Source organism: Aquarana catesbeiana, linkage group LG01 (assembly GCF_042186555.1).
Source record: "Aquarana catesbeiana isolate 2022-GZ linkage group LG01, ASM4218655v1, whole genome shotgun sequence".
Lineage (NCBI taxonomy): Eukaryota > Metazoa > Chordata > Amphibia > Anura > Ranidae > Aquarana > Aquarana catesbeiana.
In genome coordinates this window covers 214,595,459-214,623,349 of record NC_133324.1, presented here as the reverse complement: position 1 = coordinate 214,623,349, position 27,891 = coordinate 214,595,459, and the positions used below count along the sequence as shown (strand labels likewise).

The 27,891-nt window shown below is 39.9% G+C and overlaps 1 protein-coding gene across 5 annotated transcripts in view; it reads left to right on the top strand.

The window, feature by feature from the left end:
- The window catches only part of MARCHF3 (membrane associated ring-CH-type finger 3), a 318,136-nt gene that overhangs the window by 228,301 nt on the left and 61,944 nt on the right, over positions 1-27,891 (top strand). For all 5 annotated transcript variants that reach the window (XM_073624875.1, XM_073624907.1, XM_073624892.1 and 2 more), the window contains exon 3: positions 611-815. In XM_073624875.1, coding sequence (XP_073480976.1) covers positions 611-815 — 205 coding nt within the window. The remainder of the gene's footprint in view (positions 1-610; positions 816-27,891) is intronic.

Below are 27,891 nucleotides of genomic sequence, written 5' to 3'. Positions count from 1 at the left end.
GTTCCATTTTCTATGGCCCCACATCTGAAGCAGGACCCTGAATTGAGCGGTACGGTTCGGTTGTATGGGCCGCTTTCATAATGGAAACACCCAAAATAGCGTACCGTACCGAACCGAACCGATCCGCTCAGTGGAAACGAGGCATTAGAGCCCAGGAGTGGTTCAACTGCTTATGTGGACCAAACTTAAGTGTGCGGTCACACTGTTGGAGGTGAGCGCATTTACACGGGGGATTTGAACTTTTGTCTCTGTGGATTGATGTAAATTGGGAGAGAAAATCCCTTTTTTTTTTTTTTTTTTTTTAGACACTTGATATTAAGGAATAATGGTACTTTTTTTTTTTCTCTGTGAGCTTGCATATTACACATTTTTTTTTTTTTTTATATTCATAGTTACATTTTTTAGCAATATTGTATTTTCATTGTTTATGGCACTATTTATGCATTTGTAAGGTTCAGTATCACACAGCGCTGCATTTTTTTTGTTTTTTGTATTACAGATTTTCATTGTCAGTGACTTGCAAGATGTTGTAGACTTGGTACATAGGCACATTTTTCATTTTAAGAATGTCACTTATATTCCTTTGAAATTATTTTGCTTGTCTTTTTAGCACTTTCAATGACCGGCCAATGTGCAGAATATGCCATGAAGGAAGCAACCAAGAAGACCTTCTTTCTCCATGTGAATGTACTGGAACATTAGGGACAATACACCGCAGCTGCCTGGAGCACTGGCTTTCATCATCCAACACCAGCTACTGTGAACTCTGTCACTTCAGGTTCTCTGTGGAACGCAAGCCTAGACCTTTAGTGGAGGTCAGTCAGTAATGTACTGTTATAGCTTTACAGTTACTCTGACTTGATTCTTTCTGAAATATGATTCTGCACTGCATTCTGCCATCACAGGTGTTGGAGTTGGGTTTGGTGCAAAACATGTCTTGTAGTTTTAATTTTTTGTGGTACATATCAAATTTTGTTTATTATATAGCTCAACTAATATGTGCCATTTTTTTAGGTTTTTGTGTGAGTGTTAGATTCCTGGCCCCTCAATGCACTTAGGGTTTTTTCCATTGTCACTTTCTGTGGTTACATAGAGACTCTCAAGTGAATCCATTGCTGAAGATCCAATGCACTACCCTTACAGATTATGTTTGATCTTCAGCTGAAACTTTATCTTCACTCCAGAGACTAGCAACGTGGGCAGCAGGAGAGATGATTTTCAGTGTCTTCATTGCATAAAGCCATTGAATGTAAAGTTTGATTTTAGCAACAGGGATGCTTTAAAGTATAATCCTAGACAAAGACTAAAAATCAGTATGTAAAATTTGCATACATTATAAATTGAAAGGTCACCTTTAATTAGTGTAATGCTCATCCATTCACATAATAAATACTTGATGATCCTACCAGTCCACAACCGTTTCTCCACAGGATTACAACACAATGTCATCTACAGTAAATTCACTGCAGCATTGTCCTGTGCAGCTGTGTCCTGATGTATACTGAGGAGGTGGGTTATCAACATTGTCACTGAGCACAACTCTCCTCCTCCATAACAATCCAAGCAGGACATATGTCTACAAGAGCCAGGTGAGGGGATCCAAGAGGAGCCCAGTTGTCACTTCCTCAAGACACAGGCTATCCTCCTTGAACTCTGCTCCCAACTGCAGCAGAGTGAACACCTCTGAGGTACCTGTGACAACATCATCATAAGTAAAAATAAATAAAATAAAAAGAAAATCATCTACAAAGGTTGGGGAATTGTAATGAAAAAGTAGGGCATGTTCTTTTTTTTTTTCCAGCACAATGCATTGGTGTTACTGCTCCTTTTGAAATACATTGCTTTTACAATGTAAATGCATTGGCGTGCATTGGTCAATGCATGTCAGCACATCTGATGTGAATATATCCTAAGTGTGCAGACTGCAATTTGCATTTCCTTAGCGATTATTATACTCTCCACTCTTCGAAATATTGGCAACTAAGTAGTGCACATGCTTTATTTTTTTTTTTTAAACTTCTTTGAGCACTATTTCTTTGTTGAAATACTTGTCATCTCTTAAAACACCAAATGAATACATTTTGCATTGTCTGCATGAAGCTGGCTGATTTTCAATATAGTGCGAGTTGTAATTAAATAAAAGCAAAAAACATATGTTCTTCACAGTAATCTTGGTATACAGATGATAATGAAGGCGCTGCTGTGATTTACCGAATTCGTTTTGCAAAATATTTTTTGTTACCTGGTTAATAGTTTAGCAATGTTGGCATCTGCCTAAATGGTCAGCTTGCTGATTATTTCTTTTTCACTTTAAGAGTGTCACACTAGAAATTTAGCTTGGTCAGTGATCAAGATTGCATAGGAGCTTGCTAGAGAAGCATTGTTGGGGATAAAATGTTATATGCGGGGCTTGCCACATCAGCAAAACTTGTTTGAGCCATATCAACATCCACTAGCCATAGATTTAAATGTTATTATAGAAAGTCTTCTTCATAGACACCACCCCTGTGAGATTGAAACTCCCATTGCATAGATTGTGGATTATTTTTGTCACTTAATGGTAACGGCATTGACTGGACGTTCATTGAAAATGAGCTACATGGGTTGTAGGACAGTCTTCATGGATGAAATATGTGACATGGGCATGTGATTTGATTGCAAACCGCTTTAGAGCTAACTGTTTGGATCTCATGAACACTTTAGACTTTCTGTGCTTCACTAGTGTAAAAAACATCATTCAGACTGTTTTGGGCTTGGTGAATAACCCAATACAAAGAGAAAGTTTGCTGTAATTTATGACCTATAGCCAATTTGCTGCACCTTGTGGGCAGACTAATGTAAGCTGATTTAGGGTCACTGCACACCACTCCTCTTACACTATTTTATAATATCAGTCTTAAAGTATTGAATAATGTTTGCTATACTTTGGATTTTTTTTTTACATGTTTGACCTATGCTACATTTACATACTAAAAAGTATGTTTTTTCATGAATGTTTTTTTTCAGAACGATACCAACCGGATCAAAAAATAGCATTATATGATATTGTAAAATAAAGAAATAAATTTAAAGTATAGAAGCATAGTCCACCCATATTCGGCAACAACACCAATAGCTGTCTTCGTTAATGCAGTAATGTTTGTTCATAAATCCAAAAAAAAAAAAAAAAATATATATATATATATATATATATATATATATATATATATATATATATATATATATATATATATATATATATAATAAGTACAAGTGTTAAATTATAACTAAAGGCAATACTTTTTTTTAGTTTTAATTAGAATGGAGAGGGCTTAGAACCCCTGTCGGTTTTTATTGCTCTGTGCCCCCATTAAGGAGATTCATCCTCTTTATTTGTCTGGTTTACCATTTTCATAGTGAAAGTAAAAGAAAATCTCACATTTTGGGTTGTTCCCAGAAAAGAAAAAGAGGGCAAATCCTCCAATGGAGACGTTGGTTCTGGTGACCTGGGGGTCCCCAAGGAATTCCCTTAATTTGCAGGGATTTCCTCTCACTTCCTGTTTAGCTATGGGACAGGAAGTGAAGGGAAATTTCCTTCCCTTACTTTATTCAAAATAAAAAATAAAAATGTGCCCATAGGTCAACTTTTAAGCTGGCCTGTTATAAATTCTACTGCTCATGATTATGATCTCATGATCTATTATTCATTTAAAATCCTAGATAGTACTTTCTATTTTTAAAATTTGTATTTAAAAATATTGACATCGTCTGAGTAAAATATCTTCCCCCTTCATCAGCCCACTCATACTCTTCTCTCCAGCAATCCCCTGCAACTCCTCATTCCATTGCAGCTGGAAACAAAATAATCCATATCAGCTGGTGTCAGAGTCTATAACAGGGTTTCTCAACCAGGGTTCCATGGAACCATAGGGTTCCTCCAAAGGTTGCTAGGGGTTCCGTGAAACAACTTCTGCTCCTTAGATACCGTGAGTTCCCACTGACACCATTGATCTTTCTAACTATCTGTAAGGGGGTAATTCTTTCCAATGTCCACAAGTGTAAGGAGCATTCTTCCCACTGATCATCACACTAATTTATCATGAGCTGCAGCTATAGTATTTTTTGTCAGGGGTTCTCTGAGACTGTAAAGTTATTTCAATGATTCCTCCGTATTAAAAAAGTTGAGAAAGGCTGGTCTAGAAGGAAATGTCATGTAATGATCTGCAATTGTCTGCTAGGTCTGAGTACTACATCATGGGAGGAGGTCACATGCTTCTCCATACCCAGAAGCACCAGGTTAAGGAGTTGTGGGGGATCGTTGGATAGGTGAGTATCAGTGGATTGAAGAAGTAGCTTATACAGATACTCTCTTTAACCTTGACTTGTTACAATCAGATGTCAATCCAGATTAGTTATTATTCCCTGTAGCTTTTTCGTAGGTTGCTGGAACATTTATATAAAATCTTAACTCATTTCTTGTTTTTCTCATTATATTTTACCATTATTGACACATTTCTAAACAATGTAACCGAGAACAGTATTTAAAATTCATTTATGCACAATCTTTTTTTTTTTTTTTTTTATGTTGTTTGAAAAGCAGTATTCCCATGAGCTCTGAAGACCTCATACACGCTCACAAAAATTCATTATTACACACCAGTATCACTTTTGCATGATTGAATGCCCGCTGGAAATTTACTCCAGTTTTGCTTTTCATGTGCTTCAAAACTGATTGAGATCTTCCCATATCTCCTCAATGTTCCTCTAAGAGATACAGACAAGGAGCTGAAATTAGAATGTAGATTCTGTGTCTGCTCCTTGGAAGCTGAGGAATTTGCTTAAAGTTCAGACTGACTAAATCACATCATTATAATTGTTTTTTATCCAGCTTGTCCTGATTATTCATGTCATCTGGCTTGTCTGCAGTAAAAGATAACAGTTCAATCCTAACTTTAACAATTGGAAAATTAACGCATTCCACACTGGAGAAATTCATCATATGGCACAGCATCATTAAGCTGCAGGCATCATCAAACTCTCTATTGATTGACACATTAAAAGCTCCCTATTGCTTATAGCATGATGACATTTGATGCTGTTATTTTATTTTTATCTGTGTAGGGTACCAGCAAGTCCGGCCCTGCCGGGACAGGGAAGCTTTGACTAAATTATAAGATGAAATTGTTTTCTCCTTCCTACAACAAATGTCAGTTTTCACTGTGTACTTCTGGAGAGTTTAATTGACCTTTTTATGTAAATGTTTTTGTAGAAAATCTTTAGAAGGTAAGAAATGCACTAGAAAGAGCAAAGGTTGTGAATCGTTAGTGGATTTATTGAAACGGAATGGGCTAATTATGCTTTTAATTATTCAATGGTTATAGTGCAGAGCACCAAATGTAATTCAAAGCCTGACGGAGAAAAACCTTTCATTGATTGGTATGCCATCTTGTCACCTAGGGCATCATATCTTCCACTGTGACAGTCTATAAGAATATTTAACTTCTTAAAAGATTTGCGTTGTACTAATATGATGTGCTAACATCATTGTCAGTGCTAAGGAATGTAACTTCATTACAGTGATGCTGCAGATGCTTGGCACAGTGATCCTGAAAGATATCCCATGACATTGACCCAATGCAAGTATAGCAGCTGCTGCTAGCAAATTCGATATAGGGAAGTAAACGCATGCCATAGATTTCATTAGAAGTGGGTGACAAGCAGAATGGCTATAGTAAGCCTCTAATCTTGAAAGGGGTTCAATAAAAAGCTTTTTAGTGGCTCAACTCTACCTCCTAGAAGTCTTTAAAAGAAACAAATATGATTAAAATAAACCTTCCACATTAATTTTATATAAACCATGCAATAGTGGAAGCAAATACAGTATATGACCGTCTTATTCATTTTAAAACACTTGAAGTGTATGTCCAGCAAGATCTTTTCTTCGCTTTGCATAGGGCGGGGTTGGTTTTGGTTCTGTCAGAGAGATTTTCTCTCACTTCCTGTCTTGCTGTTTTGCCAGACAGGGAGCGATGGTAAATCTCCAACAACAAAGACTAAAAATTTACTTTGTTTTTTTCTTTTTTTTTTCGAGTAAGGAAAGGCTAGCTAGAACTTTTGACTTTTTTTTTTTTTAATTTCTATTCGTGTTCTTGTTACATAATTTCCCTCACTTTTTGTTTGGTTCAAACTATTATCAGAGGAACAGGAAGTGAGAACTGTTTTTGGCTTGACATACACTTCAAAATCAATTATTCTATGCAAAGCCCAGTAAATAAAGCTAGCCATCATGCAAAGGCCCAGTCGAGCCGACAAATATCTTTAAAGTGACTGTAAACAACCACCTTGTAAAACAACCCATTTATTTTAAAATTTAAATTAAAGGCAAACATTTGTGTATAGATATAAAAAAAAAACATAAATACCTTTTTTTCCCCTTTTTTATAAATGATCACATTCCCTCTGTTCTCAGCTGGATAAGAGCAGGGGGAGGATAAGCAACAGCACACTGATCTTCCCAGTGGAAGGCTGTGCAGGGGGTGTGTCAGGACAAGTCTGATCATTGGAGCAGAACAGCCTGAGTTCCCAGCACAGCTAGAGAACTGACCATGGTAAGCTCTCCTGCTTAGTGTGGTCGTTTTTTAACAGAAAAGCAGTGGGACTGGCAGGAACACCAGGGATTTCATACAAAGGAAGCAACAACAAAAAAAAAAAACAGGATACTTTTTCATACAAGTACATGGTACAGCAGGCACATGTCAGGAATTTGAAATGCTGGGATAACAAACACTTTAAATCTGATTAGACCCATAATGTAAAAAATAGATGCCAGCATAAAAAATACAGCCTCTGTGCATCAGTAAGTTTAGGCTGCATGGAAATGTACCTTACAACATTCTAGAATTCTTATGTAAGGCCAAGCAATAATAAGGGCTTGTGTTGATGGACAATTGTGTATTTAGCTTGCATCTCACATCATTTTCAGATGGAGTTGCCACCTCATCCCTTTAAAACCAAACACATATTAATTACACAGGTTCTGTGGCTGATTAAGGTGGTAATTAAACTCACTTGGTGCCTTATCTGCATTAAATTATCATCAGAACCTGTGTAAATCATACGTGTTCGGGTTTAGAGGGATGAAGTGGCAACCCTAGTTTCAGGTGCCTTTGAGGTTCTTTATAGGTGAATTGGACCTGCAGTTGACCTTCTAAGCTGCATCAAGGTAACTTGCTTTCCTGTTAACTTGTATGGGCAGAAAAGCAGTTCTAAGCGAACAAAAGCCCATATAAACAGGCCCTAATGGCAACAAACAACGCCTGATAGTCCTGCAAAGTAATGACATCAAACCATAGGTTTATGATAATGAATATACAAAATATATATAGACCAAGCTTAGGCCACATTATAGGGCCCGTTCATAGGAAGTGCTCTGCACATTTGTGCTTTACAGATGTGCTTCGTGTTCTGCTCATTTCAGGACTCCAAAGCAGGTGGAGCGCTATTATAATTAATACATCAGTGTAAAAAAAAAAAAGCTGTCAGAAAAGCTTGGTGAGGTGACCTGCCAAAATCATGTGACTGGCCTCTTCTCCAATCAGTGGAGTTCTCTCATAGATCATAGACTCTACACTGAGGCCTGCATTTTATAAAATGGCTGTAAAATGCCAGCTACAGTGTGGAGTATGGCAGCTCAAGTTAAAATGGCACTCTATGCTCTTGAACATTTTGTTTCTGTAATGTTTACCAGAACTCAATGGTCAATGTCAAGGAAGGCATTTTTCTACCAATAACTTTTGCTGTCCTGCAATAACTCTGGTGCTGGGAGTATCTGCTGGGTGCAGAATCATAATTTGGGCCCCGATTCTCAAGAAAAAAGTGTAGCTGCAGCAAAAAGTGCTGAATATTAGGCATAGCTTAAAAGGTTGTAGTTGAATAGAATCTGACACAACTTGCATATGCTAAAGTAAGGCAATGTGAAATAGGAAATGTACAGCTGATACTAAGGGCCCAATTACACCAGACAGTAACACACATTGGGCTTGATTTACTAAAACTAGAGTGGTGCAAATTCTGGTGCAGCTGTACATGGTAGCCAATCAGCTTCTAACCGCAGCTTGTTCAATTCAGCTGTGACAAAAAAAACTGGAAGCTGGTTGGTTTCAATGCTCAGGGTAATCTGGTCTGGTCACGTGATGAGCTCCCAGTGGCCAGCTTCAGGAGAGAGGAGGAACAGCCGACAACGGATGCCCCATAGTAAGCCAATGGGTTGCGTCACCATACAGGCATTGCAGTACACAACTGTGACTGCTCTTCCCTGAAGCCGGATGCTGAGGAGATCACGTGACCGGACTGGAGCACCCCAAGAATTGGTAAGCATAATTAGAAGGGATAGGGAGTAATGGTAACAGATTTAAGCTTAATTAATAATAGCTTAGAATTCCACTTTAAATATCACTGAAGACTTCTCCTGTTTATAAATTAGTAAAGTGAACCTTTTTTATTACATCACAAGCTGTATATAGACTGCTTCCCCAAGTCCTGCACCTGCCCCCTTCAGAGTCAGCTCCAAGGAAGGTGTCACGACTGTGAATCGAATTCCCAAAGGGTGCAGTGAATGAATGCACAGTTGGTCCCATCCCTCTTACGGCCCACATAAATAGGTAAATACCACTGGTTCTAACAGGGTTAAAGAAAACAAAGTCAACAATTGGATTGCAAAAGATCCATCCATTTTCTTATGCCTTGGCGCTTTTCAAGCACAGAGGATATCTTATCACAAATTTCACAAATATCACAGTCCTCATGGCTGGCCGCCCCTTTTTGTTCTCTTCTCTATTCAGAAAAATCATTGTATTGTTTTCACAGAATGCAACATGTTCCATGAGATGTTTCTTGTGTGACACCTTGGTAATGAGATGCCTTTTTATAGGCCATCCGTTGAGAATGAACTAGCTGATATTAATTTGCACTGATAAGGGGAAGGATTACTTTCTAATTACTGATAGATTTCAGCTGGTGTCTTGGCTTTCTATGGCTTTTTTGCACCTTCCTTTCTTTGTGTGTTCAGTACTTTTTCCCTGTGTCATTCCATTTTATTACACATAACTTCATTTCTGAACTTGTTTGTTTTGGTTTCCTTGTACAGTGAAACCTTGGTTTGTGAGCATAATTGGTTCCAGAAGCATGCTTTTAATCCAAAGCACTCCTATATCAAAGCGAATTTCCCCATAGGAAATAACGGAAGCTCAGATGATTCGATACACAACCTTTTATTCATATAAAAATGATTACGGCAAAAAAATACGGTATAAAGTGTACTGTAAACATAAAACAAATAAAATTTCATTTCAAAATACAGTACTGTACAGTAGTAGGAATTCTGTACTGTACCTCTGTTGCAGAAGTTTTAAGATAGAAAAAAGTGTGCACAGTGACAATGTTAAGGAGTCTGGTGCTCATCTATTTAAAGCTGCTGTGTATACTGTATGTAGAGTAAAGCCACAGCTCTGTATGTGGGCAGGGGTTGGTGCTCATCTATTTAAAGCCGCTCTGTATACAATACTGTATGTTCAGTAAAGCTGCCAGTGTACAGTACAACACTGTATGTGGCCACAGGTTCAGCTCACAGTGCTTCCTAGAGAACTCGGGAACTGTTGACATCAATTCCGGGTACGCCTGCTCCTGCTGGAAGTGCCTGAGTGTCTCCAGGAAGCGCTGGGAGCCACCATTGCCCGAAAATCTCTGGCCACATACAAAGCTATACTGTACACCAGTGGCTTCACTGTACATATACACAGCGGCTTTACATGGATGAGCATCAGACTCCTTTACATTATGAGTGTAATTCTTTTTTTACATAAAAAAACCCCCAAAAAAAACAAAAAAAAAAAGCTCATATATCAAGACAGCGCTCCGCAGATCAAGGCAATTTCTTTAAAAAAAAAAAGTTGCTTGTCTTTCAAAACGCTCGTAAACCGCGTTACTCGTAAACCAAGGTTTCACTGCATCAGTGATGCACCGAAATTTCGGCTGCCGAAACCTATCGGTCGAAAATGGTGTTATCGGCATTTTGCCACAAAATAAAAAGGTGCCGATAATGGCACCGAAAACGCATGTGATTTTGCTGCAATTTTACCGAGATTTAGCCATGATTCTAAAACCATGTTACTGTGCTTATGGTGTATTTTTCAATCTAACATGGGTGCGGTGTTCATGCGTTCTTGCTGCATTTTCAATGCGTTTCAACCGGGAGGTGCAGCAAGCAGGATTTTTAACAGCACAACGGAAGGGCAATGGACCATTTTGAAGACATACATAGAATTTAAAGGGATACATTTTTCTCAAGCTTTTCTTGCACTAAAGGTGCCAATAATGGGCAACAATAAATTCATATTCATTTATATTCATGATTATAATTAAAAAGTCGAATATAATACAATTATATATAAAAAATATATATATTTTTAAAAACTGTCATTTTCTATTTCGGTTTTTGGCCAAGTGCATCCTGCATTTTCGGTTTCGGCATCAAAATTTCCATATGGCGCACCTCTACTTTGTATGTATGGATTGCATGGGTTGTTACCGACATGTGGTGAACATTTCATGTCAATAACACCTTTTAGAAGTATATTTACCTAGAAAAATGGTGATGTGTTCAATACTTCTTTTATTCGCAGTATATCAGAGAGTGAAGAGAAGGAAGGATCTCTAGCTATGTAGTAGGTGACAGTTTGTGAGATTAGACGTGCCCGGTGACACAGTAATGTATCACATTGGTATCTCTTATCTGAACCGGTAGAGCTACATCCCGGATTTCCAGAGCTCTTTGACTCCCTCTGTTTGTAAATAAAACATCACTCAGTACAGCTGATGAAAGCTGCTCATAAGATGCATAAAACGCCTCAGCTCCCAAGTGGGATTTCTTTTCTTCTTATTCTAGTATAAAAGTACTTTTTCTTGCCGGAATTTACAATATCAGCTAAATGCTAAGATGGGAATAGAAACGTCTGTTCTATTTATGCAGAATGTTAAGAGTTTAATACTGTCATGTTAATCTGGAAGGGCTCTGCCCACCAGTCTCGGTGTTATGAATGGAGGGGTGTGGGTGGGCCAACATGCAAGGAAATACTTATCGTTACCAGTCCTTTTGAGACATTAATCCCAGCTAACTGCCAGGATGTTTTTTTCATATTCATGTTCTATCATTTTAAATGAATGCAGAAAGCAAAAAACTATTCAAGCAGATTTTGTATCTTGGATTTGGAAATTTTGATCATGGATTAAAGTGCTTCATTTATAAGCTTTGATGCAATGTGTACCAATGGGGTGCTTGCCTTCATTTGTAGAAAAAAAAAAACATTAGACTAGATCTAAACCCAGAGCAAGAAAAATTCCCCAAAAGTGTTAAACTGTAAATGCATTTTTAAACTGTTTTATTTATGTAGCTTTCATTCAAAAAATACCTATAGTAGTTACCTTGCCATGATGATCCTTGTTCAGGCACTTACTAGCTTGACAACTGTCAGTAATTTGTGCTCCTGAATTTGTTACCTTGTCACACGTGCCGCTTGGCGCAGATTTCAATTAGCAGTGCCAGCACACATTGCTCAGGCATTGTCCTCTGTTGTCATGACGTGAGATTGTTCCAGAGCAGTGATGTGTAGCTGATGCTGGAGAAAGGAAATAGCTAAATGAGGCTGGGGGAGATCAGCAGCACTGAAAAAATCCTTAATAAGATTACAGTTATATAGTTTTTTGTTTGAAAATGTTTGATACACAGTATTTTATGCCATATATTTTTAATGCGATTATGTAGTGCAACTTGGATGTGGTTTTCATATTCATTGAGGACAAAATCACGCTGGAATTGCACCAAAGTAGTACAGAAACCTTTTCCAAAATCGCTCCATGCTGAGTTGCATTGCTGTGAATTGGCACAAATGAAAACAATGTGATTTGCATTTTCATATGATTTTGGGACTCAAGTCGCATCTGAAATCAAACTAGTGTGAACAGAGCCTTAGGGTTTCAATCTGTTGTAAAGACTTCTGAATTTTTTTTAAAGCAACCCTATCACAGAAGGAATATAACCTTTGCTGACCTTTTTTTTGTAAATCTTTTTTTCCAAGTTGGTTAGCTGCAGCAAGTATGTAGCTAAGGAATTATTACTATTCTTTTAATTTTCCTAATCTGTGATCTGGGTGTCTGTTGTAAAGTTGGCATAAAATTCTGTTTTCTTTAAAAGTACGGCATATGACTACTTTAGATTTTTATTTGAAGTTTGCAGGAGGAGCTCAGGCTCAGTTTGCTAGGCTATTTTTACCCGCTTTGCTGAAAAAAAAGCTTGTTTACTGAACTTAGAAGTGCAAGATAAAAACATAAAGTGCTCTATAAATCATGTGGGTACAGTCCCCAAAGCAATATAGTTTATTTTTACAATTCCAAATTTGACACCTGGAGGTTTCTCAGGCATTTAACTGTCAATTGTTGGATAACGCTGGCCATTTCTCTCGTTCTGTGTGAACTGAATGGAAGAAAACGTTTGATTCCTTCATCCATGCTTAAAAGTGCGAATGGAAGAATCTCCTTTGACGGCTGTGTATTCTGACAGCGGACACCCATGGCTGTCTGAATACACAAACAGTGACAGCATCCTAGGAGTACTGGACTACTAGGAGTATTAATATAAGATTTAGGCCCTGTGCATGTAATACTGGTGTTGGAAGGACAGGCTAAGCATCCAGCTACGGACCTGCCATAGACTTTGACAGGCTGCACACAGTGGGGCTTGGTGCGGCACCTGTGCCTTCAATCTATTACACCCAAAAATAGCTAAACTCTGATCTCCCATTTATCTCTATAGAAGTTGAAGTTGTGCGTATTCACTGCAGGTCAGACACAAGTGGAAAAGCAAATGGAAAAATTGCCTGGCGCAACAGAAGGCTGTTCCATGCTTTATCTGAGCTCTGTGTTTGGGTATAATAGAAATGAGGGAGGTGGAAGAACGCATACAGGGATTTAGTATTAAAATACACCTGTAGTTTTAAGGGTCATTCTACCCAAAGTCAATTTTACAGCTATAGATGGAATTTGATTGACTGAATAATTGAATGACTTTCATCTCCTGTGGACTCCAGTGGCATCATCTTGTCTCATCTGCTCTGTAGTAGTTTTGTTTCCACCCACCTTGTAGTGGGAGTATTCCTAATTCCTCCTGTTGCCCTATCATGTAATCCTACATTCGGAGAGAACCCCTTCATAGTTTCCATGACAGGTGATTAGGAACTCAAGTACAGAGATCTCACCATTGAAGACCCTGAGAACTATAAAAAATTGTTTACTGATTCAACCCTCTAGCATCTGCCAAAAACTGAAATATCAGTTTTCAGTGGCATGGCACTTTTATCTCAACCTGTTCCGACACCTAAACAATCAGTACAATTACACTATTGAATCTGATAAAAAATTATAAAGAGCAAGGCACAGAGTAAGATCCCTATAAACAACCATCATTCAACAACAATTATTCATCTTGTACTGGTCTGGCTCCTGTGTAGAAAATGTTGATTGGTTGTTCTATGGTACTGCGCCTTGCTTGTTGCATGTTTTATCTAATAAACCCATATATAACTGGCTGCACCATTACAGTCTAACATTGTTAAAGTAAGCCTTAGTAGTACATAGATGTTAGTAAATTGGGCATTTACATTGTACTGTGCATGGCCTTCTTAAAGAGTTATCGAAGTCAAAAGTTTAAAGTGATTATAAAGGCAGACGGTTTTTTATCTTCATGCATGCATGAAGATAGAAAGACCTTCTGTGTGCAGCAGCCCCCCTAATACTACTTACCTGAGGTCCATCTAGAGCCAGTGATGTTGTATGAGAGACTCGGCTGTCCAGGACTCTCCTCTTCTTTGGCTAAGACAGCATTGTGGCACCATTGTTTCCCACTGCTGTCAATCAAAGTCATTGAGCCAATGGGGAGCTGGGCTGCGGCTCCATGTCTGAATGGACACAGGGAGCTGCGGCTCGGGTGCCCCCATAGCAAGCTGCTTGTTGTTGGGGCATTCAACAGGAGGGAGGGGCCAGGAGCGCTGAAGAGGGACCCAAGAAGAGGAGGATCTGGGCTGCTCTGTGCAAAACCAACTGCACAGAGGAAGTAAGTATAATGTGTTTGTTATTTAAAAAAAAAAAAAAAAAAAACAAGACTTTAGTATCACTTTAACTTTACCCTACAAGTAAGCTTATAAAAAGCCTTACCTGTATGTGTCTTTGAAAATGCCTAAACTTGTGCCATTTGGTAAATATTAACATCGACTCCATCTGATGGTGTCACTGGAGCATGTAATGTATTTTCTGCATTTACGGAGTACTGAGAGTGTTGTGAATGCAGAGCAATGTGCCACAATAGTGATGGCTTTACGTGCTATTACATTTAAATTCTGACACGAGGGAGCAAATATAAACAGCAGCAGGGGGGGTTCAGGTTATTGATTGAGGATATTACTGGAAAGAGGCATCCCTTTCTTTTACTGCAGTGGTCTCCAAGCTGTGGCCCAGGGGCTGTGTGTGGCCCTTTGCTTTCCTTTATTCGGCACTTGGGGGACTATTCTTTACTCTGATGTGAGGCACTATTCCTCCCACTGACACCAACAATGTGGCACCATTCCTTCCACCAACACCAACAGTGGGGCATAATTCCTATTGTAGCACTTACCCCCGCAGAAGCGCTGTTATCGGCGGCACTCTGCTACACTCCCACTGCCACCAGTGATGGGACACTATTCCTCCCACTGACACCAATGATGAAAGACTATTCCTTACACTCTTCCACTGACACCAACGATGAGACACTATTCCTCCTATTAATACCAATGATGGGGCACTATTCCTCCTCATAGGCCCCTTTCACACTGGACTGACCCGAAACAGCCGCTACTTTCTCTCCAGTGTGAAAGCCCCGAGGGCTTTCACACTGGAGTGGTACGCTAGCAGGACGGGGAAAAAAAGTCCTGCTAGCAGTATCTTCGGAGCGGTGAAGGAGCGGTGTATACACTGCTCTGTCACCGCTCCTACCCATTGAAATCAATGGGACAGCGCGGCTATACCGCCGGCAAAGTGCTTTGCGGTGGTTTTTAATCCTTTCTCGCCCGTAAAACCGCCCTGCTAACGGGCGAATACCAACGGTAAAGGTAATAATAGCGGCGCTTTACCGCCGACGCCGCCCCCGCCCCAGTGTGACAGGGGCCATATTGACCACAGGCACTGAAGTAAAACAATATAATTGTTTTACTTCAACTTACCACCAGGTCTGAGGAATTGTATACTCCCATTGACGCTGGGGCATTTCCAACTTCAACTGGCACAGTCTGCCTTCCCAAGTCTAAAGAACAGTAAGCTGGCCCTTCATTTGAAAAGTTTGGAGACCCCTGTAGTAATATATGCAAGGTTGAAAAACAAAATTAAAACATTAATTTAGCCATACTGCATATGTACAATACATAGCAATATAGATTATGGACTCACTGAAAATCCACTAAAAATGGTTAAGTAGAAATCAGTGAAGAATAGTAATAGATTGTTCTGGTGAGATTACAGAAATGTATCAAGCTGATAGAAGAGGCAGATTTATCATGTTTTAGTCTCTGATAAGGCTTCTATATAGGCAGCCCAGTCACCCTTGACATGCAGTAGTTAAGTTGCCCTGTCCTTGACAGTATATTACTGGAATTACAGCATTTTGTATAGCGTGCCTATAATCTTCTTGATACCTGTTGAAGGCTCTGTGTTTGCTATTATCAGATTTATTCTTTTGTTGCTATAGGACAGAGCAGCTCATTAATCAGCAGCATGCTGGCAACCCTTACGGCTCAAAAAAGCTTAATAGACTTAGTGAGTCTTGTTGACCCACTGAACAGAAATCCATTTATTCTATTCTCCAGGCTTTTTTAGATAAAGCTGCTCATTGGGCACCTCAAGATACATGGTTTACAAAGCTACTTTGTGTCTGGCTATATTAGTTAATGTGATTTAGCTTTTTTGGTGAAATGCATTATATATTATGATTATTGCTTATCAAGGAATGTATTTTGTATTCTACATGAAAAGACAATTGTATTTCTGCTTGTGGCAACTTACTGCAGTGTTTGCATTGCTGGTTTGTTAAATTGGTGGTTTTTATTTTTTTAATTATAATATGTAATTCCTTATATGAACAAAGTACCCCCTAGTGTCCATTCATCCTAAGACTAAACCATAGGCAGTTGTAAAAAACTCACATTAATGCAGCTCTGCAATCATTTAATACATCATTAAATGTACTTTTTTAAATGCAGGCAAAGCTGGTATCAGCCTCTTTATTGAACCAGGAACAAATAAAATGTGTCCTCAAGACAGAAAAAAATACATAAATTAAATTGTATTATGAGGGAACTGTCGGTGCATGCATGCATACATACATCAAGGAAGAAAAATAAATAATCAAGAACCAGACTAAGTGCAATCTCAATACTGTATGCAGAATTGTAATCTATTCCTAGATGGTTGTGTATGTGTGTATATGTTTGTGTGTGTGTGTGTGTGTGTGTGTGTGTGTGTGTGTGTGTGTGTATGTGTATATATAGATATATTAATGTAAGAGACCCAGCAAGGTAGCCTGACACATGTAACAGTCAAGGAAAATAACTTTATTGAACACTTGTAACCTAGAACATACAAAAACACACTATCTAACCAATAAATTCATATTTGACCAATTTTAAAAACCCAACCATGGCAGCTGCAGGGAAATTGTGAGAGCATCCCCCCCCCCCCCCCCGCAAAAAAAATGGGAAATTAAAATGTGCAATTCAAAATGTTCATAGGTATGTATACCCCATTAGAGGCCACAGTCTACGTGTACTAGGTCACAAAATTAAAGCCTCTCCTCCATATTGATGTTCAAGATTAGATAATTAAATGTAACTGAATGTTATTCAAAATTCCTGGAAAGATCCTTTAATAGGATCTTTTCTGAGACCAACATGTGGCTGGATGTCCTTCAAAGTTCATTAAGGAATCCTCCAATGGAATGTAGAGTGAGACCAACCTACATATAAAAGGTACGTGTGGCTGAATGGCATTTGGGGTCTGAGGGTGTCCTTTAATGAAATGTTACATAGTAGGTTACAACCTTACCTACTATGTACCCTACTATGTAACACATTTCATTAAAGGACGCCATCACTGACTTCAAATGCCATTCAGCCACATGTGTGAGACCAGCCCCCATGTAAGCAGCATGTAGCCAGAGTAATTTATGGTACATATACCAAGCATCAAGCATAACTGGAAAACTTCCAGGGAAAGGTGCCCATATCCTCATGTAAAGCCTCCATATAGCATGGCACCCTATACCCTCCATTTGATGGCAACTAGATCCACATAGGAAAGTTCATCTAACTGTGTAGTATGTAACTCATAATTGCCCTGTGTGGGAGCCATCAGTTTTGATCAGGAAAAGTTTCCAATCCATATAACGCTCAAATAGAGTAGTACTTGGGCATCCATGTGGGTCTTGGAAAATCCAAGCTGTTCTTATGTGAGGGTCTAAAGGTCCATATCCAGAGGAGCCATGGTCCCTTAAATGGATGGAGGAGATGGGGGAGAAGATATCCCAAAAGCTGTCATCGTGGGAGCAAGGCTGGAAGCCTGACCGGTTTTGCCGGTCACGCCGGCTGTTTCAGAGGCAAATGTCACCTATGCTGGGTCTCTTACGTAGATATATCCATCTAGAGATATATTACACTTTTGCATATTAAGATTGAGCTCAGTCTGATTTTTTATGATTATTTTTCTTCCTTCTGGTGTCAGCCTCCTGCATTCCCTTTACAGCAATCTTACAAAGTGGGAAAAGAAAATGCAGCACAAGGAGACAGTCAGTTCTTGTGCTGATAAGTAAGGCGCATGCTGATATGAGAAGAAAGCTGAGAGACAAATATGAACTAATTGCTGTGCTGCTTCTCCTTTCACGGTTCAGTCACAGGCTGACGTTTGGTCCATAATAAACAAATAGAAGATTTCCCAGAACACTTATCTGCCAGCCTGCAAAACAACCAAATTGGCCCTGTCTAACAGTTTACGTTAAAAACAGAGGGTTTAGGTTGCACACATTTGCAAATATATGTGTAAGCCGCAGTGCTCATGCCAAGGAACCTCTGTAAATACTATGGTCCTAACTCTAAATTTCCAGAGCCTCCATAGTAGGAGCACAGATAAGGAATAGATAGATTAAGGGCAGGTATGCCTGGAGGGAGCCCACACCTCCTTAAAAGCACAGTGACGCACATGATGCCCAGAAAGAGCACAATGGCAGCGGAGGCATCCAGTGTGTCCCTGCACCCAATTCATCCAACTGTACAAAAAAAGTAGCAACCACCCCAACCTATAACTGGTTTTTGAATAAACTGAAAATGAATTAACCATGCTCAAAACAAAGTGCATGTGCATCCATAAACATCAATTTAGTGATAAGTGGATAAAGTGCTATAAAGTTCCCAAAAATATCAATAAAAATAAAAAGTGAAGTCCCATATGCACTCTGTATTATCCAAAAAAACTTCTGTGGTCAGAAACACTCGTAACTCAATGTGTCTTCTCACCGACAAGTACTTGTTAATAGGTTTAAAGAGAAGGGTTACAACAAAGATATTTTAACATCTACCCAAAATATGGTCAAAGATGTGGATAGAAATCAGCTGTTAGTTGATAGACCAAAAAGATTAGGGGGAATATGGGAATTGGCCTATATAACTAATTTTAACGGGTCATTAGAACACATTATAATAAAACACTGGCCAATCCTGCTAAGGGACAGGACACTTAAAAGGAACCCGCCCAGGAAATCAAAATGAATATATTGAAAAGCCACTAATCTAAGGAATAGGCTAGTCCCAAACATCCCTGATCCACCAAAAAAGAAGGTAACATTTTTAAATCAGATGGGTTTCTTGTGTTGTAAAAGATGTAAGGCATGTAAGATTGTGAAAACCAAGAGAAGGAAAGTGTCATTTAAATCAAATAGTACAGGGAAAGAATATAAAATAAAGACATTTATCACATGCCAATCCACCCATGTAACCTATTTAATTTCCTGTCCATGTGGATTGCAATATATTGGCCGTACCACAAGGAAGTTAGGTATTAGGATTAATGAACACGTGAAGAATATTAAAAAAGGTTTCCCCAAACATAGTCTGCCTAATCACTCCAGGAACCATCATAATAGGGATCCTAGCTTGATGTCTTTTTGTGGCATTGATAGGATTGAACAACATTGGAGAGGGGGTAATATGACACAAAAGATCTCCCAAAATGAAACTGAATAGATTTTTTGAGATGAATACATTATATCCTATGGATATGAAAATAGATAATGATTTATATTGTTTTATTTTAAATTTATTGCATTTTGTAAAAGGTTTAATAGAACTCAATCCTGTTATATGTAGCATGATTATAAGCTGGTGCTTATATTTGTGGATCAAATTTACAATATTCTGGGCACTGGAAGTTTATTCTTTTTAACATTAAATTGAAATTGTTATTCATTAGGTGTCATATGGTGATTTGCCACTAGAGGTCCCCCCTACCTACTCTGGACATAGAAGTCTCATCTGAGCATAAAGGAATAAGTCCGTCATAAAGAATTTAAAGGGTAAGTTCACCTTTACAGAAATATCTGTAAAGTGAACTTACACAGGACCCTCTCCTCACCCCCCCCCCCCCCCCCCCAAGTCCCGCTGACCTGGAGTGCAGCGATCACCCGCAATGAGACATCGGGTCTCCGCCTCACCGGTCCTGGGATTAGAAATCCCCCGCAGCTTAATCTCCAAAACGTATCTCATCAGGAGGTACATTTAGGAGCATTCTTATTGGTCAGCGCCGTCCAATCAGTCCTGTCACCACTGGCGAAGAGGAGAGAAAGCCGCAGGGATTTCAAATCCAGTACAGTGGCGATACGATCTGTCGGTGCAGAGGATCGCCGGACTCCAGGTTAGCGGGACCAGGGGGGTGGGGAGGGGGTCCAGTGTAAGTTCACCTTACTAATTTTCTGTAAAGGTGAACTTACACATTAAACATAAGATATAACAAAGTATAAATATGATGTAGTTTGGACCGCTTTTTGTTTATACATATTTTAAGAGAGTTCACTGTGTGATGTTTTTAAGCCAATTAGAGAGGATTGATTTGGATTGGATTATCTGAGAGAGCGGTTGTGTATATATACCTAGGAGGTGATGTGTACGGGCATGTGACCCTTGATGATGTCAGACGCACACTGACAAAACGTGTTGGGCGGGATCAAGCGTAACACGCCACTTCCGCTTTCTTGGAATGCAGGTGGAGGGCAAATACAGCGTTTCCTGTTTGTATGTTTTGATACATCCACATGCTGTTAGCGTGATTTTAATAAATTGCTTGGATATATTACACCATGAGAGGCTTCTTTTTTACCTGCCCGGGCTGTCTTTCTCTCCAAAAGGATACATCCAACCATGCTGTCTTTGACTACCTGTAATGGGGGTCAACATGCTTCGGTCAGTAGGATGCACATATGAATGTCGGTGAGGAGAAGAAACATCGAGTCACGGGTGTTTCGGACCACAGAAGTGTTTTTAGATAATACAGAGTGTACAGTGGGGATGGAAAGTATTCAGACCCCCTTAAATTTTTCACTCTTTGTTATATTGCAGCCATTTGCTAAAATCATTTAAGTTCATTTTTTTCCTCATTAATGTACACACAGCACCCCATATTGACAGAAAAACACAGAATTGTTGACGTTTTTGCAGTTTTATTAAAAAAGAAAAACTGAAATATCACATGGTCCTAAGTATTCAGACCCTTTGCTCAGTATTTAGTAGAAGCACCCTTTTGATCTAATACAGCCATGAGTCTTTTTGGGAAAAATGCAACAAGTTTTTCACATCTGGATTTGGGGATCCTCTGCCATTCCTCCTTGCAGATCCTCTCCAGTTCTGTCAGGTTGGATGGTAAACATTGGTGGACAGCCATTTTTAGGTCTCTCGAGAGATGCTCAATTGGGTTTATGTCAGGGCTCTGGCTGGGCCATTCAAGAACAGTCACGGAGTTGTTGTGAAGCCACTCCTTCGTTATTTTAGCTGTGTGCTTAGGGTCATTGTCTTATTGGACGGTAAACCTTCGGCCCAGTCTGAGGTCCTGAGCACTCTGGAGAAGGTTTTCGTCCAGGATATCTCTGTACTTGGCCGCATTCATCTTTTGCTCGATTGCAACCAGTGATCCTGTCCCTGCAGCTGAAAAACACCCTCACAGCATGATGCTGCCACCACCATGCTTCACTGTTGGGACTGTATTGGACAGGTGATGAGCAATGCCTGGTTTTCTCCACACATACCGCTTAGAATTAAGGCCAAAAAGTTCTATCTTGGTCTCATCAGACCAGAGAATCTTATTTCTCACCATCTTGGAGTCCTTCGGGTGTTTTTTGTTTTTTTTTTTAGCAAACTCCATGCGGGCTTTCATGTGTCTTGCACTGAGGAGAGGCTTCCGCCTCTGCCATACTCTGCCATAACGCCCCGACTGGTGGAGGGCTGCAGTGATGGTTGACTTTCTACAACTTTCTCCCATCTCCCGACTGCATCTCTGGAGCTCAGCCACAGTGATCTTTGGGTTCTTCTTTACCTCTCTCACCAAGGCTCTTCTCCCACGATAGCTCAGTTTGGCCGGACGGCCAGCTCTAGGAAGGGTTCCGGTCATCCCAAACGTCTTCCATTTAAGGATTATGGAGGCCACTGTGCTCTTAGGAACCTTAAAGCGGAGTTCCACCCTAAAGTGGAACTTCCAATCATCGGATTTCTCCCCCCCTCCGGTGTCACAATTGGCACCTTTCAGGGGGGAGGGGGGTGCAGATACCTGTATAATACAGGTATCTGCACCCACTTCCGGGTATAGCTAGCTGCAGCTAGCTGCAGACTCCCCGCCCACCCCCGTTGTGTTGTGGGAAATACACAGTTCCCACAACACAACAGGGACCAGTATAGACGCGCAGCACGACATGCGCAGTAGGGAACCGGGCAGTGAAGCCACAACACTTCACTTCCTGATTCCCTCAGTGAGAATGGCGGCGGCAGCACCCGAGGACTGAGGGACGGTTCGGTCTCGGGTGCCGACATCGCTGGACCCCGGGACAGGTAAGTGTCCTTATTTTAAAAGTCAGCAGCTGCAGTATTTGCAGCTGCTGACATCTAAATTTTTTTTTTTTCGCAAAACTCCGCTTTAAGTGCAGCAGAATTTTTTTGTAACCTTGGCCAGATCTGTGCCTTGCCACAATTCTGTCTCTGAGCTCTTCAGGCAGTTCCTTTGACCTCATAATTCTTATTTGCTCTGACATGCAGTGTGAGCTGTAAGGTCTTGTATAGACAGGTGTGTGGCTTTCCTAATCAAGTCCAATCAGTATAATCAAACACAGCTGGACTCAAATGAAGTTGTAGAACCATCTCAAGGATGATCAGAATAATTGGACAGCACCTGAGTTAAATATATGAGTGTCACAGCAAAGGGTCTGAATACTTAAGACCATGTGATATTTCAGTTTTTCTTTTTTAATAAATCTGCAAAAATGTCAACAATTCTGTGTTTTTCTGTCAATATGGGGTGCTGTGTGTACATTAATGAGGAAAAAAATGAACTTAAATGATTTTAGCAAATGGCTGCAATATAACAAAGAGTGAAAAATTTAAGGGGGTCTAAATATTTTCCGTCCCCACTGTATATGGGATTTCACTTTTTTATTTTTATTGATATTTTTTAGAACTTTATAGCGCTTTATCCACTTATCACTAAATTGATGTTTATTGATGTTTATGGAAGTACATGCACTTTATTTTGAGCACGGTTAATTCATTTTCAGTTTATTCATTGTTACATAGTTACATAGTTACATATTAGGTGAGGTTGAAAAAAGAAACAAGTCCATCAAGTCCAACCTATGTGTGATTATATGTCAGTATAACATTGTATATCCCTGTATGTTGCGGTCATTCAGGTGCTTATCTAATAGTTTCTTGAAGCTATCGATGCTCCCCGCTGAGACCACCGCCTGTGGAAGGGAATTCCACATCCTTGCCGCTCTTACAGTAAAGAACCCTCTACGTAGTTTAAGGTTAAACCTCTTTTCTTCTAATTTTAATGAGTGGCCACGAGTCTTGTTAAACTCTCTTCTGCGAAAAAGTTTTATTTCTATTGTGGGGGTCACCAGTACGGTATTTGTATATTGAAATCATATCCCCTCTCAAGTGTCTCTTCTCCAGAGAGAATAAGTTCAGTGCTCGCAACCTTTCCTCATAACTAAGATCCTCCAGACCCTTTATTAGTTTTTTGCTTTTCTTTGTACTCGCTCCATTTCCAGTACATCCTTCCTGAGGACTGGTGCCCAGAACTGGACAGCATACTCTAGGTGCAGCCAGACCAGAGTCTTGTAGAGTGGGAGAATTATCGTTTTATTTCTGGAGTTGATCCCCTTTTTAATGCATGCCAATATTCTGTTTGCTTTGTTAGCAGCAACTTGGCATTGCATGCCATTGCTGAGCCTATCATCTACTAGGACCCTCAGGTCCTTTTCCATCCTAGATTCCTCCAGAGGTTCTACCCCCTGTGTATAGATTGCATTCATATTTTTGCCACCCAAATGCATTATTTTACATTTTTCTACATTGAACCTCATTTGCCATGTAGTCACCCACCCCATTCATTTGTTCAGATCTTTTTGCAAGGTTTCCACATCCTGCGGAGAAGTTATTGCCCTGCTTAGCTTAGTATCGTCTGCAAATACAGAGATTGAACGGTTTATCCCATCCTCCAGGTCATTTATGAACAACTTAAATAGGATTGGTCCCAGCACAGAACCCTGGGGGACCCCACTACCCACCCCTGACCATTCTGAGTACTCCCCATTTATCACCACCCTCTGAACTCGCCCTTGTAACCAGTTTTGAATCCATGTACTCACCCTATGGTCCATGCCAACGGACCTTATTTTGTACAGTAAATGTTTATGGGAAACTGTGTCAAATGCTTTTGCAAAATCCAGATACACCACGTCTACGGGCCTTCCTTTATCTAGATGGCAACTCACCTCCTCATAGAAGGTTAGTAGATTGGTTTGGCAAGAACGATTCTTCATGAATCCATGCTGATTACTGCTAATGATACCGTTCTCATCTCATTGTTAAGCTTTTTGCTTTATAACGGGCAGCTCTTATTTATAGATAATAGTATATTAGTACATTATTCACTTTTGCGCAGGTGTTGGGTTTATCTACTCACACATCTTTAGAACTGACCTTTCAACAAGGTGCACATGGAAGGGCAATGCATATCCCAAACAAACAAATGATTTCTCAGCACACCTACCAGCCAGCCTGCAAAACAATCAAATTGCCCCTGTCTAACAGTTTACGTTAAAAACCAGAGGGATTTTTTTGCACACATTTGCATATACTCATATATACGTAAGCCGCAGTGCCTACACCAAGGGACCTCTCTATTTACTGCAGTCCTAACTCCAAATTTCCAGAGCCTCCATAGTGGGAGCATGACTGAATAGATTAAGAGCATGTATTCCTGGAGGGAGCCTATCCCTCCTTAAAGGCACAGGGATGCACGTGACGCCCAGCAAGAGCACAATGGCATGCTGCTTCTCCTTTCACAGTCTAGTCACAGGCTGAAGTTTGGTCCATAATAGCTTGGGCCTCATAGTAACATAGGCTCAGGTTTTATTTAACCATTCCCCTTTAAGCCCTGCCCACTGTTATGGCAATTTGACCATACTAACAAGCTATTGTTAGGTATTCCTCATCATTTCCCTTCTCCCGGTGCCCAATATATTTTGTCTTTATACCTTCAATGTCTGCCACTTGTCCCAAATGTCTGTGACCAATTGGTTCAAGATGAATTTAACGGGGGGGTGATTTTGTGGGTTTGTTGAAAATGAGAGTGTAATATAGTGGAGGTGGTTAAAGGCATGGTCATTAGGGTCTCCCCAGACTTCATTTTGAAAATCTGTTTATATCATGAGCCAACACAAAAAGAAAAAAGTTACAAAAGAAAAAAAAAAGATTATTGGCCTGTAGTTTTGATTTTTGTTTAATTATATACTGTCCTGCATCTAGAGTGCTGCTACTGAATGTAACGAGCATTCATTATTGTGAGCGGATAGGTGTATTATAGTCTTCTGCAGCTCCAACCATCCATTTTGTACTATAGCTCAAGGTCATTGTATAGTTACATAAAAAAAACAATACCCTGTGCTGTTCATGAGAAAAAACTAAGAAATGAGTGCTGGTGATTTAAAAGCAAAGTAAATACATTTCGGTAGCACTCTGCAGTTTTTGTAGCACTTTGCAGACATGGAATTGAGGCATTAGAATTGGAATAACAGAAAAATCAAATAATAACAGTAATATGCTGATACCCAGTTGACACATTTACAACCAAGCAATTTCGCTTGGCAAATAAAAGCCATTTTTTCATAGTGTACTTCTCTCATAGAACTATTTATCACAAAAGACTAGAGAGAATGAAAACAAAGTTAAGAAAATGGTAAAAGAAAAAACCCAAGCGTATATTTTAGTCAAGGACTTCTATGGTCATCCCTGTGATTAAGCACTTCTCAATGCATCCTTCATCTTTACTGACTTTTTTGTTTTAACTGTTGCAAAATAAGGCCTTTGTGATGTTATTACTAGACAGGGTAAGACTAGGTATGGGTGCCAAGATTTACAGGCCTACTTTTAACACATTCCTGATCAGTTCATTAAGAAACATTGAATTGTGACCTGAGCTTTAAAGGGCACTGCATAATAACAACTAAATAGTTGAAACTTGTTTAAAAGAAATGTTTTAGCTGGCAGAATGTTTTTATTGTATTGCACATACTTTTGTGATCCCCACATTGCCATTGTGCCTATATGGCTGCATGGTGTCACACCGGATTCAGATTTCCATGCTCTATCAATACAATTTTTATAGAGTAAAAAAGGTCAATCCATCCAAAAGTGATATTTAGCCAGTGTCGGCTGGTGCTTCTTTTTTTAGGGGGGGTGGCAAACAATCCACTCACCACCACCCTTTCCACCACCCTGTCCCCGGTTGCTTCGTCAATCAAACTCCCCACCCCCCTCGTCGCTAAGTAAACCAAACACCACCCCCTCCCCCGTCCCTCACCCGTCTTCCCACCAGCCCCACACTTTGGCTTCCCCTGCATCTCCTCCTCTTCGGCAGCTTCTTCCTTGGCAGCCAATATGATCGCTTCTCCTCTTGGCCAATCGGGTCTTAAGACCCACTTCCTGATTGGCCAGGAAGAGAAGCAGGAAGACAATAGCGAATATTAATTCGCTATTGTCATGCAACTGGGTGGGCGAAGGGCCTGCGCCCCAAGCCCACCCTTTTTTGAAGCCAATTAGAGAGTCAGGCTCTAATCATGTGCTCCAAGGAAAAAAAAAAAAAAACCATTGAAACCCATGCATCTGGCGCCCTGCATGTAGATTAGGAACCGGGCGCATGGATTGGGGGGGTGGCAGGGCCCCTAATGGAGCAGCCACCACAGTATTTAGTTATAGGTGGATCCCAATGGCTTGAGTTGGCCCCTAGTTTCCTATGTCTTGGAATCTCCAATCCATATCCTTTCTATTATTGTTTCGAACTGTTTCTGTTTGCCTAAGGCCCCTTTCACACTGGTGCCTCAGTGGAACCGGATCTGCTTGCTCAGCGGGGGATTGTTCCTCTGATCCCCGCTGAGCAGGCAGATGACAGGACCCTCTCGGCTCACTGTGCAGAGCGGAAACGGACCAAGTCCCACTCTCCCCTATGGGGAAATCGGATGGAAACTGTTTGTTTCCATCTGATCCAATCCGCCAGACAGATGTAAAATAAGACCACTATCCGTCTGGATTTTGTGGATCGGATCAGACATGCCACCTCTGACATCCGCCGCTTCATAGGGGAGACTGAAAGGTTCGATCAGGTCCACCTGAAAAACTGGCAGGTGGACCTGATCGGACAGCCCGTATGAAAGGGCCCTTAAAACATTTGGTAGATTCTGCTCAGGCTTCCATGCTCTAGCACCTTTTTCTGCAGATAAAAAAAGAAAAAAAATGAACAGGGCACATGGGAACCCCTCATAATGGTCAAAGCATGTGTACATATCCAGCTGCAAAGATCTTGCTAATGGAATCTCCAAAAAAGTTCTATCAAAAGCTAAATATTGGTATTTGGTCAACAGGTCCTTCATTATTTGACTGTACTAATCTGCTTTTAAAATTGTGACATAATAAACTCTGCTTCCCAAACTCACAGTTTGGGAAGAGTAAACTTTGATTCTTTACTAAGCACCTTTAATTCAATATACTCTGTTTCTAGTTCTCAAGTGTTAAGTATGAACAAAGCAGTTGGCAACAAGTGCATCTTATCTGAACCACAGTAATTTGTCTAGTCCCTGCATTCATGGGGCAGAATCCATTACATACAGTATTGTAGAACATACACCCTTCCTCAATTCAATAATACCATGTCACTGCAACAGCAAAGTTGTATTCCTGTTTTGCACTTATGTGTGAACATAAATTCTGGACTTCATCCATTAGAGCAATAAGAGTAAATTGGTTTAATGTATGGATTTTTTTTACAAGATAACCGCACTTTTGTAGGTGGTTTCAGACTCTGATTTAAAGAGCTTGTGGTCACTATATAAACTATTTTCTTTGCATTGATGTTGACCATAAAATAAAGGATGTTAAATAATTAATGAACTGTGAGGTAACAGCAATACATAACCCTCAGAGAATGGCCACTAATAGCAGATAGTCATCCTGTATATAACAAAGCATATTT